The sequence below is a fragment of the Rhinolophus sinicus genome, chromosome 17, assembly GCF_057876585.1.
Source record: "Rhinolophus sinicus isolate RSI-liver-muscle chromosome 17, RSI-T2T, whole genome shotgun sequence".
Classification (NCBI taxonomy): Eukaryota; Metazoa; Chordata; class Mammalia; order Chiroptera; family Rhinolophidae; genus Rhinolophus; species Rhinolophus sinicus.
Window position 1 is genome coordinate 193,408,909 of NC_142517.1, and position 14,522 is coordinate 193,423,430.

At 35.4% G+C, this 14,522-nt stretch overlaps 1 protein-coding gene across 3 annotated transcripts in view; it reads left to right on the forward strand.

Annotated features, from left to right (window-relative positions):
* The window catches only part of SPAG16 (sperm associated antigen 16), a 749,410-nt gene that overhangs the window by 511,676 nt on the left and 223,212 nt on the right, over window positions 1-14,522 (forward strand). For all 3 annotated transcript variants that reach the window (XM_074312750.2, XM_074312756.2, XM_088793833.1), the window contains one exon: window positions 10,582-10,647. In XM_074312750.2, the coding sequence (XP_074168851.2) occupies window positions 10,582-10,647 (66 nt within the window). The remainder of the gene's footprint in view (window positions 1-10,581; window positions 10,648-14,522) is intronic.

Sequence of the window (14,522 nt, forward strand, 5' to 3'; positions counted from 1 at the left end):
TTACATGGAGAGATTTGTTTTGTTCATGCCAGAGAATTTAGATATTTTATTATGGGAAAGTCACTTCTCCAGACAACTTTAGTTCATTGATGTGGCCCGCTGTACCCAATCTCAGTGTTCTACTTAATCACTGTATTGGACATATTGTGACAAAAGGCTTGTTTTCATCAAAAGAAATTCCCGGAGGGGATTGCTGTTTTGATGAAATTGAGTTAATTAAATGTAATCTAAAGGAAGGTGGTTGGAAATATAACAGTTAAGTCAGTTTTTATGCTACTGGGAGCATTTTTTAAAACCCGTGTTTCTAAATGGCATGCAGAACCCCATGTGAAAGCTTTTCCTCCTTCTGGAAAAAAAGCTTGTTTTTTCAGCCATTCAACCTAGAGCAAAGAAATAAAAAATACCATGTGCTAAAAAACATTCACAGTAGAAATTTTATAGAAGCAAGGCAAACTAACATTAATAAATGAAGCTAATTAGGCTTGATTTGCATACTTAACTCATCTTAATTACACATGGATTCAGCAAAGATTTTTAAAGCTACAATCAATCTTTAGCGGACATGGTTAGTTATTTATGTGAAATAACAAAAACCAGGAGCCTTGTAAATGATTATTTTGTTTATCAATATATATACCAGTGGGATTATTTCAGTGATAGTAGTGGCGTATATTTTCCTTTAATAATATGTAAACTAAAGAAAAATATACTCCATTGGTTTCACAAATTATTTAAAAACAAGATTTGCAGGAAATATGAATATAATATATAAATTATTATATTAAATATTTGACCCCATTCGATTAAAAAAGAATCTTCATAAAATTCTTTGACATTATTTTTAAACTGGATAACTAAGGTAATACATATAATTTTAAAAAAAAGTAGCTGGTAATGAGTAGGAGAATATTTTTCTCACAGCTGGTATAAATTTTAATTCTGCTTACCCTTGGACACAGTTTGCTTTCTCTTTTTTAACAGTACTTTTCATTGATCATAAAATTTAAAAATGCATAATGCCCAATTACACAATATACTTCTCTAACTTTAATAAGTTTTATTTATACAATATTTCTTTAAAATTTTTATTTAACTATGAACAATTATTTTCTAGAAATATACAGAGGAATAATGCTTTGAGGACATCTGCCTCTGTATTGCAATGTGAGGGGCTGACCAGGCTCAGTGGGGTGGGGAGGGCAGGGCTGTGGACAGGAAAACAAACAGTGCATGAGCAAAACTTGATTTTGTACCACTCTCAAATGGTTGTGTAATTCAATTATTAGGACTCCATTTCCTAGAGTTCCTCTCCATGAGGATTCTTTCATAAAATCAAAAATTCTGAGAGGTTAACTCTTTTGCCTGAATTACCTTGAAAAGATAGAGGTCACATGGTGAAGAAAAGAAAGTTGGTGAAGGGCAAACATATCAATCTTACTTAAAACTTTCCTAGGAATGGCCCATGTGTGTGTGCGCGCACATGTGTACTAATTCAAAGATATGTAGTAAATACCTCTCATAAGGCAGCTCATCTCTGCAGTTATAATTATGAAGTGCTGCAGTTATAATTATGAAGTGCTGCAGTTATGAAGTGCTGCAGTTATAATTATGAAATCCTATCACAAAGTTTGTAGTTCTCATGTTGTTACTATGTAATCATTAACATTTATTGAGCACTTCCTATGTTCCAGGCAACAATCTAAGCACGTTACATGAATTACTTAAATCCTCACAATGATGCCATCATGTAGATACTCTTATTATTTCTATTTTACAGATGAGAAAACTGAGGCTCAGTGTTCCAAGAACACCACACAGCCCAAATTCAAATTCAAGAAGTGTTATACCAGACACTGTGCTCTTAACCACTACATTATATGCACATATACTATTTATCTATTTAAATATATGCTCAAATATGACATAAAAATGAACTTGTAATTTTGAGATTACATATTAGCTCAAAGTGTGTTAATGTAATATATGTAAATTCTATATACAATGCAATAAATATTATGAAATAATGTCACAATTTAATATTTGCAACTAGCTAATGCCCCAATGGCTATTGGACTCTTAAGATATTTCATGAGTAGAGGAATAAAGATTTCTGCAGCCCTTTATCATGGGCTGAATTGTGTCACTTCAATTCATATGTTGAAGCCCTAAGGCCCAGTATAGCGTCTTTAAAGAGGTAATTAAGGTTAAAGAGTTCCTTGGGATGGGCCCTGATCGTCTGACTGGCATCCTTATAAGAAGAGGAGATTAGAACGCAGATACACAGAGAGGGAAGACCATGTGAAGACATAGGGAGAAGATGGCATTCTACAAACCATGGAGAGGCCTCAGAATGAAACCAACCTTGCCAAATTCTTGATCTTGGAATTTTAGTCTCCAGAATAGTGACAAAATAAATTTTTGTTGTTTAAACCACACAGTCTGTGGTACTTTGTTGTGGCAGCCCCCAAACTAACACACCCTTAATCATCTCTTTGGTGTTAAAGAATGAGACCACTGCTAAATATCTGAAACAAACAACAACAACAAAAACAAACAAACAAACCAAACAAACTGAATTTATTATGTATACTTAAGTGAGGAAAAGTTATAGTAGTCAGAGTTATACTAATTAAGCAAACCCAATAGCTGATCTTATATTCTGTTTTTGTGAAGAGTTTACTTTGGATTGTATTGATTACAGAGGCAAGAGTGAGTTAAGTTAGGCTTAGAAGAGTAGTTGTGATAGTTATTAAGGCTTGGTTTTTGCCTCTTTCACAGGTGGAAGGAGGTTAATATCAGCCTTAAGAATATGTGCACTGCATTGAATCTTTGGCCAATCGGCTGATTTTCAAATCATGAGTCTGATGCTGTTTGGCTTTTTGAGGAGTGTTCAGTGAAGTTTGTTGTCATTGATTAATTATATAGGTTTAAAATCAGTTCTGGTTGTTAATTTGTAAGCAGGGCTATGGAACTGTTACTAATTGGTTGGACAAATTTAAAACTAGTTCTGGTGTTTGTTACCCTGGCTATAGAACAATGAGTCTTTTTCTGGGAGTGTGGTTATTTTTTTATTCTCAGGAGCCAACAAAAATTGCAAAGGCGAACAAGGAATAGAAAAGAAGACTGACTACTAGTTAATCTATAAGTGGTAATATCTCTTGTGTAAACACTATGCTAACCACTTTATACAAACTTCTCCAACCGTAAATGAAAAATTAAAATATTATCATTTTTGCATTTGTAGAGATTAAAAGAATTACTATATGTAAAGTATTTAGCATGGTATTTATACAAATAAGAGATATTACCAATAACTTCCCAATGAACTGAGTTCTAAACCCTGTTATTTCACTCCAGTATCACATTTTTCAGCACCACAATATACTACCTCTCATAATAAAATGCACATCTAGTATAATTTCATTTATGCAAGAACTGAGGTAGACAACATGGCATAGTAAAAAAAAAAAAAAAAAGAATATATTTGCACAGACTGTACCATAAAATACACAAAAGACACCATTTACAGTGGTTGCTTTTAGGGATGACCTGAAACGGGAGACCAACTTTTCATTGGATTGTCTTTCATAATATTTGATTTTTCAGCCATATCCCTATATTTCTTTTCTCCAATAAAATGTAGTTTAAAAAAAATCATGGGGATATTTTTGCTGAAAAGGGCATGAAGGAGCATTCTGGACTGATGGAAATGTCCTGTATCTTAATCTGAACAGCAGTTACATAGATATATCTGTAGGTAAACATTTATTGAGCTAAGTCTCTAAAATTTTGCATTTTACTGTAAGTTATATGTCACTAAAAACACTTTAACACATCAAAAAAGACATTACAAAAGATGGTCTGGTTAAACAAAATAACTGAGAAAGCTTACTTTATATTTTGAAGTCTGTTACATTTTTTCAAAAGAATAATGACTCCATTTGGTAAATAAGTAAGTCATAGTAAGAAAAGTTTTTGAACATTAGCTCTTTAATGATTTCAATGATGGTGTTTGGTTACTTATTTTATGATTGTGATTTTATATTTATGATTATTTTTTAATTTTTTATTAGATCTAATTTGTAATAGTTTTTAAACTTTTGTCTTGAGTATTAGGTTCCTGATAAGTACTATTTGAATATTTTTCAACTTTTCTAATTGCACTATTGATAGTAGAAAAAGCTTTTCATATTTGAGGAGACATGACTAATCTTCCCACATGAGGTTTATGTCAATCAGACTAGGCTAGGTTGTGTTATGGTAACATACAACCTCCAAATCACAGCAACGTGTGCATTTATTTGCTCATGGTCTGTGTCCTCCATAGGTGGGAAGGGAGAGCTCTGCTCATCATACTCACCTAGGATCCAGGATGGTGCACCTTGAATGTTGCTGGGTTTTGACAGAAAAGATATCCCTGGGGGGTATGGGACCTCTAATTAAGTACTAGAAAGGTGGGCTTGCAGAAAGCATGAGCGGAGCATTACATGTCATTTCCACTCACAACTCTCAGGCCAGAATAAATTATGTGGCCCCCACACAGCCACACGGGGGCCAGGAAGTGCACATCTACCAGAAAGGAGACATTAGCAAATGGTATTGAAAACTTCCCCACATTCTATTACTTCAATTTCTTGCACATAAAGGGATAGATGACTTAGTAATTAGACAAAACAGTTACTGTCTTGGCTCTGGCATGTTGTATTTATGCCCTCATGGACTAGTGCTTGTTTTCTCATCTCTAGAATGGGAATTACAGTATTGCCCGTCTCATTGAGTTGTCGTATCAAATGTGGTAATGAAAGTGAAGTACTTACCACAAGGATTTAGTGACATAACAAACATTCAATAAGTGTAAAGTTGCTGTGTTCACTCAGAGTATCAGTTGTCTCCATCTCCGTACAGTTGTTTAAGAGGCAATGACAGTGTCAGTGGGTAAATACGCTACTGGCTTAGAATCATAAGACAGTGTACATTCCATGTTGTGACTGATTAATATGAAAATAAACATTGGGAAAAAGACCAAGTTATTTGTCCAAAAATAAGCATACTTGGTGAGGATTTTTTTTCTAACTTTTGGTTGTGATCTCCATGTAACTGATTACTTTTTCACTCAACAAATGTTTATCAAGTCCTCCCATAGCTGCCTTGGACTTTGGAGGTGATAGAGTGGTGGACAGAACAGGCAAGTATCAAGCATGTTTCTCTGGTGGGGCTTAATTGTAGTGGGAGGAATCTAACAATAAACAAGGAAACAAATTCATTAAGTAAATTTAGTTGATGATGAGTGATATGAAAGAAACAAAATAAGGTGACCTGCCTGATGGGGATCAACATCCGTTGAAACAGTTAAGCCCTGGATTCTCAGGGATTTGACACAGGAGAAACTTAGTTCTCAGTTGTGGAATATCCAGTTGGAGTGTCCTATTTGGTGACTTTTCTCCTTGTGGGGATTCAGAAACCCAGGCTCCTTCCATTTGTGCTCCTCCATCTTCCAGGGCCCCTCTAACTACAACCTGAAAACAGGCGAAAATAAAGAGCTTAGGGCGTTGTGTAGGGTATTTTAAGGGCCAACCCTACATGAGACTTATTTCATAATTGCCCATCCACTGAGCAGAGTTCAGTCACATGGCCACACCTGACCTCAAGTCTGGCTGACTGCCCAAGAAAAAAAAGAAAGGGGTTTGTTTCATACAATTTCTGCTACTGTAATGAGTGGATATAAAAGAAGGGGCAGGAATATTAGCTCCCCCACATCACTGAAAAGGATGAGTTTGAGTTGAAAGCAGAATGGGAAGATGGACGAGGACATGTCTACAGCTACATGAAAATATCCAAGGTAGAGAAAACAGGAAGTATAAAGGCAGGAACATGCTAGGCCTGTTAGAAGGACAGGAAGGCCAATGTGACAGTGTTATGGTTTTATGTTTATATTTACTTATTTATCCTGACAGGAAACAGAAGGTTGCTGGGTCAGAGGTCAGACTATGTATTTACCCACCACGCAGTTTGTAGTGATTTGCCATCCCCTAATTTCTCATGGGGAGAAGCAGTGAGAGTCAGGTACACCCTGCGGGTAGAGTGGAGTTATGTACCATGAAGTTGTGGAGTTATGTAACATGAAACCTCCAAATTATGAAAGTCAGAGCCCCTCTGCCCCTCCCTCCTCCGGGTAGCAGGGGTGGTGGAGGGGTGGAGAGACAGAGAGGAAGGGAAGGGAAGGGAAGGGAAGGGAAGGGAAGGGAAGGGAAGGGAAGGGAAGGGAAGGGAAGGGAAGGGAAGGGAAGGGAAGGGAAGGGAAGGGAAGGGAAGGGAAGGGAAGGGAAGGGAAGGGAAGGGAAGGGAAGGGAAGGGAAGGGAAGGGAAGGGAAGGGAAGGGAAGGGGAAGAGAGAGAGAGAGAGAGAGAGAGAGAAGAAGAAGAAGAGAGAGAGAACATTTGTTTTGAAATATAAACAAATCCTCTCTGGGAAGAGGAAGGGAAGGCCTCGAGAGGCTTGCAACCCCTGGAATATAAACAAAGCAACAAAACCTCAAGGGGAAATGCCCCTAAATCTCTCCAGAGGTCTGTATCTTTAGGGTTGCTATTGAATCATCCTTTAACTCAGGTATAGCAGTCCTTGCTCAGAAATCCTGACCATGTAGAAACATGAAAATATTTATGGAACACAGTATAAAAGAAGGGAGAGTGGTACAAGATGGAGTCAGATATCCAGACAGAGGCAAACAATACAGAGCCTTTGGACCTAAGTGAAGAGCTAGAATGTATTCTGAGTACAGTGGTAATTGTTTGGGTAACTGTAAGCAGAAGCATGTATGATCTGATTCAGCTTTTATTGATCATTTTAGTGGCTGTGACAGAAATGGCTGTGGAGTGGGGTGAGAGTGGGGACAAGTAGATCAATAAGGATGCCCCTGCTGTCACCATGCTCTGCATGACAGTGTCCTGCACTAGAGTGGTAATGTTGGAGGGAAGAGGTGGGCAGAGTAGGGCTGTATGTTTCAGAAAGAGCTGATATACTGGGTGAGAAGTGGGGTAAGGGTGGAAGAAGGAGAGGTACTCTAATTCTCAGGTGTTTGATAGCCTAGGTGTTTTGTTTGAGCAACTGGTGATGCCATTTACTCAGGGGGAAAGATTTGTCAAGGGTCAAGATAGGCAACTGGGAAGTCCTAAGTTAAAAAGGCCGCTTTTGCATCTTGTGTCTGACATGCTCTATCAGACATGTCACTAGCAGGAAACAGATGACACATGGGGTAAACTCCAGGTGAATGTTTACAGGAATGTGAACAGGGTTAAGGGACCAAAGACAGCACCCAAGGGCTAGCGACAGTGGGAAGTCATTGCTGCTCCCGGGTCTGAAGGGGCAGGAGAAGGAGAGCATTACTGGACACCGTGAGTAGTAGCCATGGGGGAGGTCCTGTACATTGGGAGTTGTGCAATTAGGTAGAGCTACTGACAAAATCACAGCTGAACAGGAAGGGAACTCGAGTGGTTTTTTTATCTGTCCTCTAGATCTTTCTGCTCTACCATATCCTGTTGGCGCGCTCCTCTGGCTCAGTCCAACCCCAAAACAGAGGGTCTGAGAGCCCAAGGTGATGTGGTTAAGAGAGCAGGCCATGGAGCAGGGCAGTGTGCCTCATGGGGCATGAATCGGAGGGACAAACAGAAGAAACAGCACTGATGCCTCTAAGACTCCTAGCGGAGGGTAGAGATGTTGATTTCAAAGCCATCAGTATTTTAATACTTTATGTCTGAAGTTAAGAGCTAATATTTGTTAAGCTCTTACATTGTTCTAGGCATTCTACCAACATTTCACCTGCATTGTCTCATTTAATTCTCTAAACCAACCTATATGTTAAATATTTTACCTCATTGAACACAGGTAATGTTATTTAAACTATAGGTTAGTTTTAAGCATTAAATGAGGCAATGAGTCATAGTGAAGTGAATGGGTTTGTTTAAGGTTACATGGCTGTTAGGTAGTAGTTCCAAGAATTAAGTCCCAGATGTTTCTATCTCTAGGGCCCATGATAGAAACCATTGTTGCGCATAGCTTCGCTGAGAGAATCAAATACTGGAGCAATAATGTTTGGTCACATGATATATATATATATATATATATATATATATATATATATATATATGTATGTATATTTATGACTCTTCGCTCTTTTTAATTTTTTCCACTACTTTGAAATAAAACAATTCTGACAAGATTTCATCAAGAAAGATATTCCAAATTTTAATGCCCCAGTTTGGGTATTGCTTTTGATTAAGGCTGTTTGCAAACTAGCATATTAGTAACCCACATATTCCCTATACCACAAGAAGAGTAGGTTCTCTTTCATCTTGGGAACAAAGCTGAATAGTAAAAGCTTTTTTTAACTTTTCTTAATTCATGATACATTTATCTTCGAGTCAGGTTTTGTTATAGCAGCACAAATGTGTTCCGTCAGCATTTCCATTATTACCCTGTATTTGCAGGGCTTTTCAAGAGTGCCTTAGAGATTCCACTTTGAATTAAAACTTGGCATTCAGAATTTGAATCAGAAAACTCCATTTTTCTTACTAATTAATCAAATAGTTTAGAGGTTCACAATTTAGAAGAGGACCAAATGTAAAACTTTTATTAATGCAAAAAAATATTTTAGGATAAATATGCCAATTTAAATATATTTTTAAAAATATTAACACTCACTGTACAGGTATAATGTTATTTAACTATATACAATATTATTTCTCAAGTGAAATTAACTGTAAAAATTCCTAAGCTAACATATGTAAGCTAATATGACATTTTATATTTCACCATTTTGGCCGTGTAAGTAATTTATTTCTGCTTTAGGAACTTGGGTGATTTAAAGTTCTCAGCATAGTTGGTGTTATAACAGTATCAAGATACTGAACCAAAATAACATGGGTAGGGGGCATTTTGAAAGAGTGGCAAAGTGATTCAATATATTTTTACAAAATTTAAGTTCATATATGTAAATTTTGCATTCTGTAAAAAGGTATTAATAGCATGCACTAATTCTTTAAATAAATATTTGAAATTAAATTTGCTGAATTCAGTGGTGAAGACTAATTGGAGCCTAGTTGTAAAGCCTTTCCAACTTTGCAGTTCCAAAAAGTTCCATGAATGCCCTATAACAATGAGGTACATGTTGATAACCCTCTATCTTTAAGATCTCTTTTTTATAATCTTTTCTGTAATCACTCTTCCAGCCCTAAAGGATTTAAAACTAAGTAAACACAAGGTAGTGAATGAAAGTGGGTGAAGACTTTTGAGTAAACCTACTTCTTCTGACTGACTTCTCTCTAGCCATGTTGGCTCCTTGCTATTCCAGAAACATGCCAGGCAAACTCCCACCTTGAGACATTTGCTGCAGCTTTTCCTTGTTCCTGGAATGCTTTTTCTCCAAATATCTGCTTGGCTAACTCCCTAACCCACATCAACCTTTGTTCAAACTGAACTTTAGGAGTGTGGTCAAACCACCTCATTCTACTTGATAATTTGATTTGCCCTTAGCTCCTCAGTCCCAAAACTCATGATGATGCCTTTTACCCTGCCTGACTGTTACTATTTTCATAATACTTATTATCTTCTAACATACTTATACCTTTTTTAAATATGTCTATTCCCTCTCTCTCCCCCTGGAATGTAAGGTCATTGAGAACAAGTTTCTTTGTTTTATTCACTGACATATCGTAGGCACCTAGAATTATGCTTGACATACATTAGTTACTCAAAAATATTTGTTGAATGAGTACATTGTTGAATTAAATCTGAATTTCAGTCCATAACAAACCATATGTGTTAATATCTACAGATGATATTCCAGGTATATCTTTCTCTGGTTCTTCTATAGAATCTGGGCTATTTCTCTATTATGCCCTTTGAATAGTGGTGTAAAAATGATAGGGACCACATTTAAATCCCTTTTGTAATTGTATTATGGACCATTTTTCCTGGAATCATTTAAACTGAAGCTTGGAAATTTTTTTGTGGTTACTTTTGCTTTTGTTTGGAAAATATAATCTGAATGGATAGATACAGTTTTCACAAAATGCTTATTTTGTATTAAAAATACTACTGTATGTGTTGTATAACATTTTTATACAGGTAATGATTTTAATGCCAAATTGTGAAAATTCAGGAATTAAAACCTGATCTTGTAACTACAAAGAGAAGAGAAAAAAGAACCCACACCCCTAGCAGTGGTAGAAATCATGTGCTGAAAGCAAGAGCCTTCTGTAAGAGCTTCACTACTTGGTGCTATTATTTGAAAACTATGCTAATTGCAAAATGGAGTCATTTGGTGAGAAGTCGACACCAGTTCAATGGTATAAAAGCAAGGATGCAAGAATTTCAGCGTAGTTACCAGCCCTAGTGGCAGACTCATCAGCATAGCCCTGTCTGATTGCGACTGGGAGCTGAAAGAAAAGCTATATATTCAATCGTGAGAATGTGTTAATTTTATTATTTGACTAAAACATTACTTAAAAAAATTAATTATCCTTTCATTTCTTTATATACATTGAATGGGATTTATTTTATTTTATTTCTGCTTTGTCTTCCTAGGGTAAATGTGAACAGACACTTTATGGTCACATGTATTCTATCAATGATGCCACCTTCGCTCCTAGGGTAAGTTCAATTCTCCATATATATATATATATATATATATATATATATATATATATATATATATATATTTTAACTCTTCATATATACAATTCATTTTAATGAAACAAAGTCCCAGGGAAAAATGTAAGTGAACAGGGTGAGTGGAGAACAAAGTTGAGAATTAATTATGACAACACAAAAAGCGTATAGATAGTATAGGGCTGCACAAGTTTAAAACACAAACAATATACAGTGATAGGAATAATTAGGAATTCTTCCACTGTACTTGCTACACATAAGCAGATTTTTGAAATCTTCTTGTCTAATTTGGGCTTCAAGAAAGTAAGTAGGATATAGACTTGTAAATATTAATGCAGAATCATAAAAATACTGAAAATGCTTGAAAGGAAACCTGAGAATAAAAACTATTAAAGGAAAAAGGGAATTCCTTCTGATTAGAGCAGAGCAACCTTGAATTGACAGCTTTTTAGTTCCTCGTGGAAAGATTTTAAATATGTCTTTATTCACATGACAAACGGATGAAATATCAAAAGTGTTTATCTGCAGCTTGAAGTATTCAGAGATCAGGATAATTTTTCCAAAGATGAAAATTGTTAAATATTGTTTTGAGTTGCTAATCTAACTGGGGTTATCTTTAAAAGTGTTCAGACAGTAATCATGGAAGGATGATATAAGTTTGGTCCTTTTCAAAGGAAAGCGATTTGACAAGATAGATGACCTCCCAAGTCCTTTCAAACTTTATAATTTAATTATATCTAACATTTTAATTTGTCTCTAAGTTCCCAGTGGAGTGTGAATATTAATTCCAAACCCCTCTTCTTTTCCAATTAGCTAAAAAAGAAATCTGATAGATTTCCTACATCTAATTTCCAAATGACAGCATAGTTAAAATTCTGTTACTATCATGCTGTTGTTATTCTTTTAAAAAGAGGAAAAATGCTCACTAAAAATTATTTCTACTAAAGGAATTTCAGTTGCTTGCTCCAACTGAAATTGTCCCAGTGTCATTGTCAGCCCTGGAATGTTAATATCGGGCTCTACTATAACTGTATTCTAACAAAATCATCTTAGTAAGGAATTTCCATTTGATTGACTCTCTTGAGCCAATATATTATGGATTAGTTCTAGATACCAAGCAAAATTTTATTTCCAGCAGATTATAAGTCATTTAAGCACTACAGACCCACATAATATAGGATATTTATGCCAAAAATCTATTAAGTGGCTTACAGCTTTACATATCCTAGGAAAATTAAATGGAAGCTAAAATGAAGTAAACTAATATTTTGTAAGTTAGGCATTTTATTTTGGTAAGCAATATTACAGCTGAAGAAGACACACCGTTTAACATCCCAAATAGTAAAATTAATAAATATGGAAATAGCCAAATTAGATTTATTGAATCAGCAATCAAGGGAAACATACATTAATTACTCCTGTTTCGAAGACAAAATGATGCATGTGAAGTCCAGGTGTTCAAATACAAAGTGGTTAACCTGGTTTTGTTTACAAACTTTGTTTATACCAAAATGACTATTACAGCACAGTTCCAAATCAACATCCCAGGGTCTCATTGAATTTTTCCATTAATTTATCTCTTGCTATAAATATTTCATAACTATTAAAGAAATGATATTTTTTTAAGATAACTGACACCTCTAAGTGAAATTTTCAATCACATATATCAATTGTTTTGAAAACTGTTTCATTATACATACCTGCTAAGGAATGTCAAGAGATTGGGAGTCACCAATGACTGAAAGAGCCCAAAGACTTTTAGGGATCTCTCAAGGACGTGACATTGTGACACAACTCATATTTAACAAACTATCAGAAAAAGTTGTGATAATAAATGCATTATAAGGTGCATATGTGGCAGGCAAATATTTGAATTACTTTGCATTAGACTTGCTAATTGTTTGATGCCTTTAGGGATATGCATTCAGCTTAGATTACTAGTTAAATACACATTTAGCTATTTATGTAAACATAATTTTAGGAGAATTCTACAATTTTATGTTTGTAAACACAAATCACAAATGCAAAATTCAGTGTTATCTACCCATCAACCAAGAATCACAGAAACAAATAAACAACATATTATGTTTATGTATGGTTCTAAAAAGCTATGTTAATATAACTTTATTTCTACGTTACATAGTATTACGGCTCTGACGCCATTATTTCTTACTGAATTTTCTAATAGCAGTAGATATTTATTTAAAACCTCTTTTTAAAGTAATCCATTAGTGAAATATTTTAAGGAACTATGGAAGCTTTTTACTAAGTCCCTTTTGTAAAGTAAAACCAAAACTAAAAAAGGAAGTGGACAGTAACTGCTGGAAAAATATTAATAGATACAGACAATTCAATGTAAGTAAAAAGAAAACAAAAACTATGTAAAAACACATGGCAAGAAAATGAGCAGGTATACCTATAATAGAGTCTTCCGTGCCTTCAGTTTTCCAGGAAGTTGCTGTGTCTGCTTGGTGAAGTGAGGTGCACACTATAAATCAACTCTGTTAGAATGCCATTGCATCTTTCCTTGGGAGTACTTACGGCCATCTCACACATTTAAGCTAGGAATTCAGTCTCAACTCGATTGTTGAACAAAATTGAAAGATTGTGTAAGATTGAAGATAACTCTATGGTTTTCACCAGCTCGTGAAAGAGGAGGTTCCCACCTACCTCAAATGCTATTCTCACGTCTTCTAATTGGCTTGTTGGATTAACTCAAATATTATTACATTGATTTTTTAACTGTAGAGGTGTGTGCCTTTGTTGCAACTAATTATACAAAATATGGATATTCTGAGGTCAAAATGGATGACATAGTACAGAGGGTGCCAAAAAAATGTATGAACATTTTAAGAAAGGAAAAAACTGTATTAAAATTGTAATACTCAATATATACCGATAAGAAAAGATGAATATAAGTCATATGTATACTTTTTTTTTTGGCACCCTCGGTATATAGCCTTTAATGGAAGACAAGTCAAATTCTAACTTAAACAAGTTAGAATTTATATAATTTATACCAATTGTATATAATTCCATGGAAGTTATAGCTGCCATGACTAGGGGTGAAGGAAAATGAAGCCTGTCAGTTTAATGTTTATAGCACTTGGGAGTTTTAAATAGATAAGAGGGAAAGGGGTATAACAGGAATTTGCAGCAAGGAAGACACCTTCCCCAACTGTTGGCCTTGAGTCATGTGGAGACTAAGAGAACTAATTTCCTGTTTTAGAGAATTAGAAGAAACATGGTAATTGTAGGTGATATTCGGGTCACAATTCAAGCCAAGACGGTAAAGGAAGTGCTTAGAGGAGAGTGTAGCATTAAATGGGAATTGGTTGATGATGTGTATGGATCACTAGAGGATGGAGTAGAAGAGTACATAAGAGATGCAAAGGATAATGGGATCAGATTAAGGGGCAAGCAGTTCTTTGGAGGTGAGAGTCTAAATAATAAGGGAACATATACTGGCTTTGACATCTATCCATAACAGAAATAAATATAATCATTTATATTCTATATGGCAAAATGGTCATAGAATCAAAATAAAAACATCAAAAAATCAAGTACTCTTAAACCGTGATGATACAGGAAAAGAGATTAAGTCGACTCTGTGTGTCCTATCACTAGGACCTTACCCTGCATGTTCCACCTACAGGTATCACAGTTTGGTAAGGAGTTACCCCAGGAAGTGTGGTCTAAGTCAGCTTCAGTTCAAAGATCACTGAGAATGGATCAAGGATCACATGAGATATGTTAAACTCAAAATACACCAGAATCCCCCTAAAATCCTAAGGCAGAGTCACTACTGAGAGCCTCCCAGTCACTCTCCCTCAGTTTTTGAAGACTAGAGTTTTTGA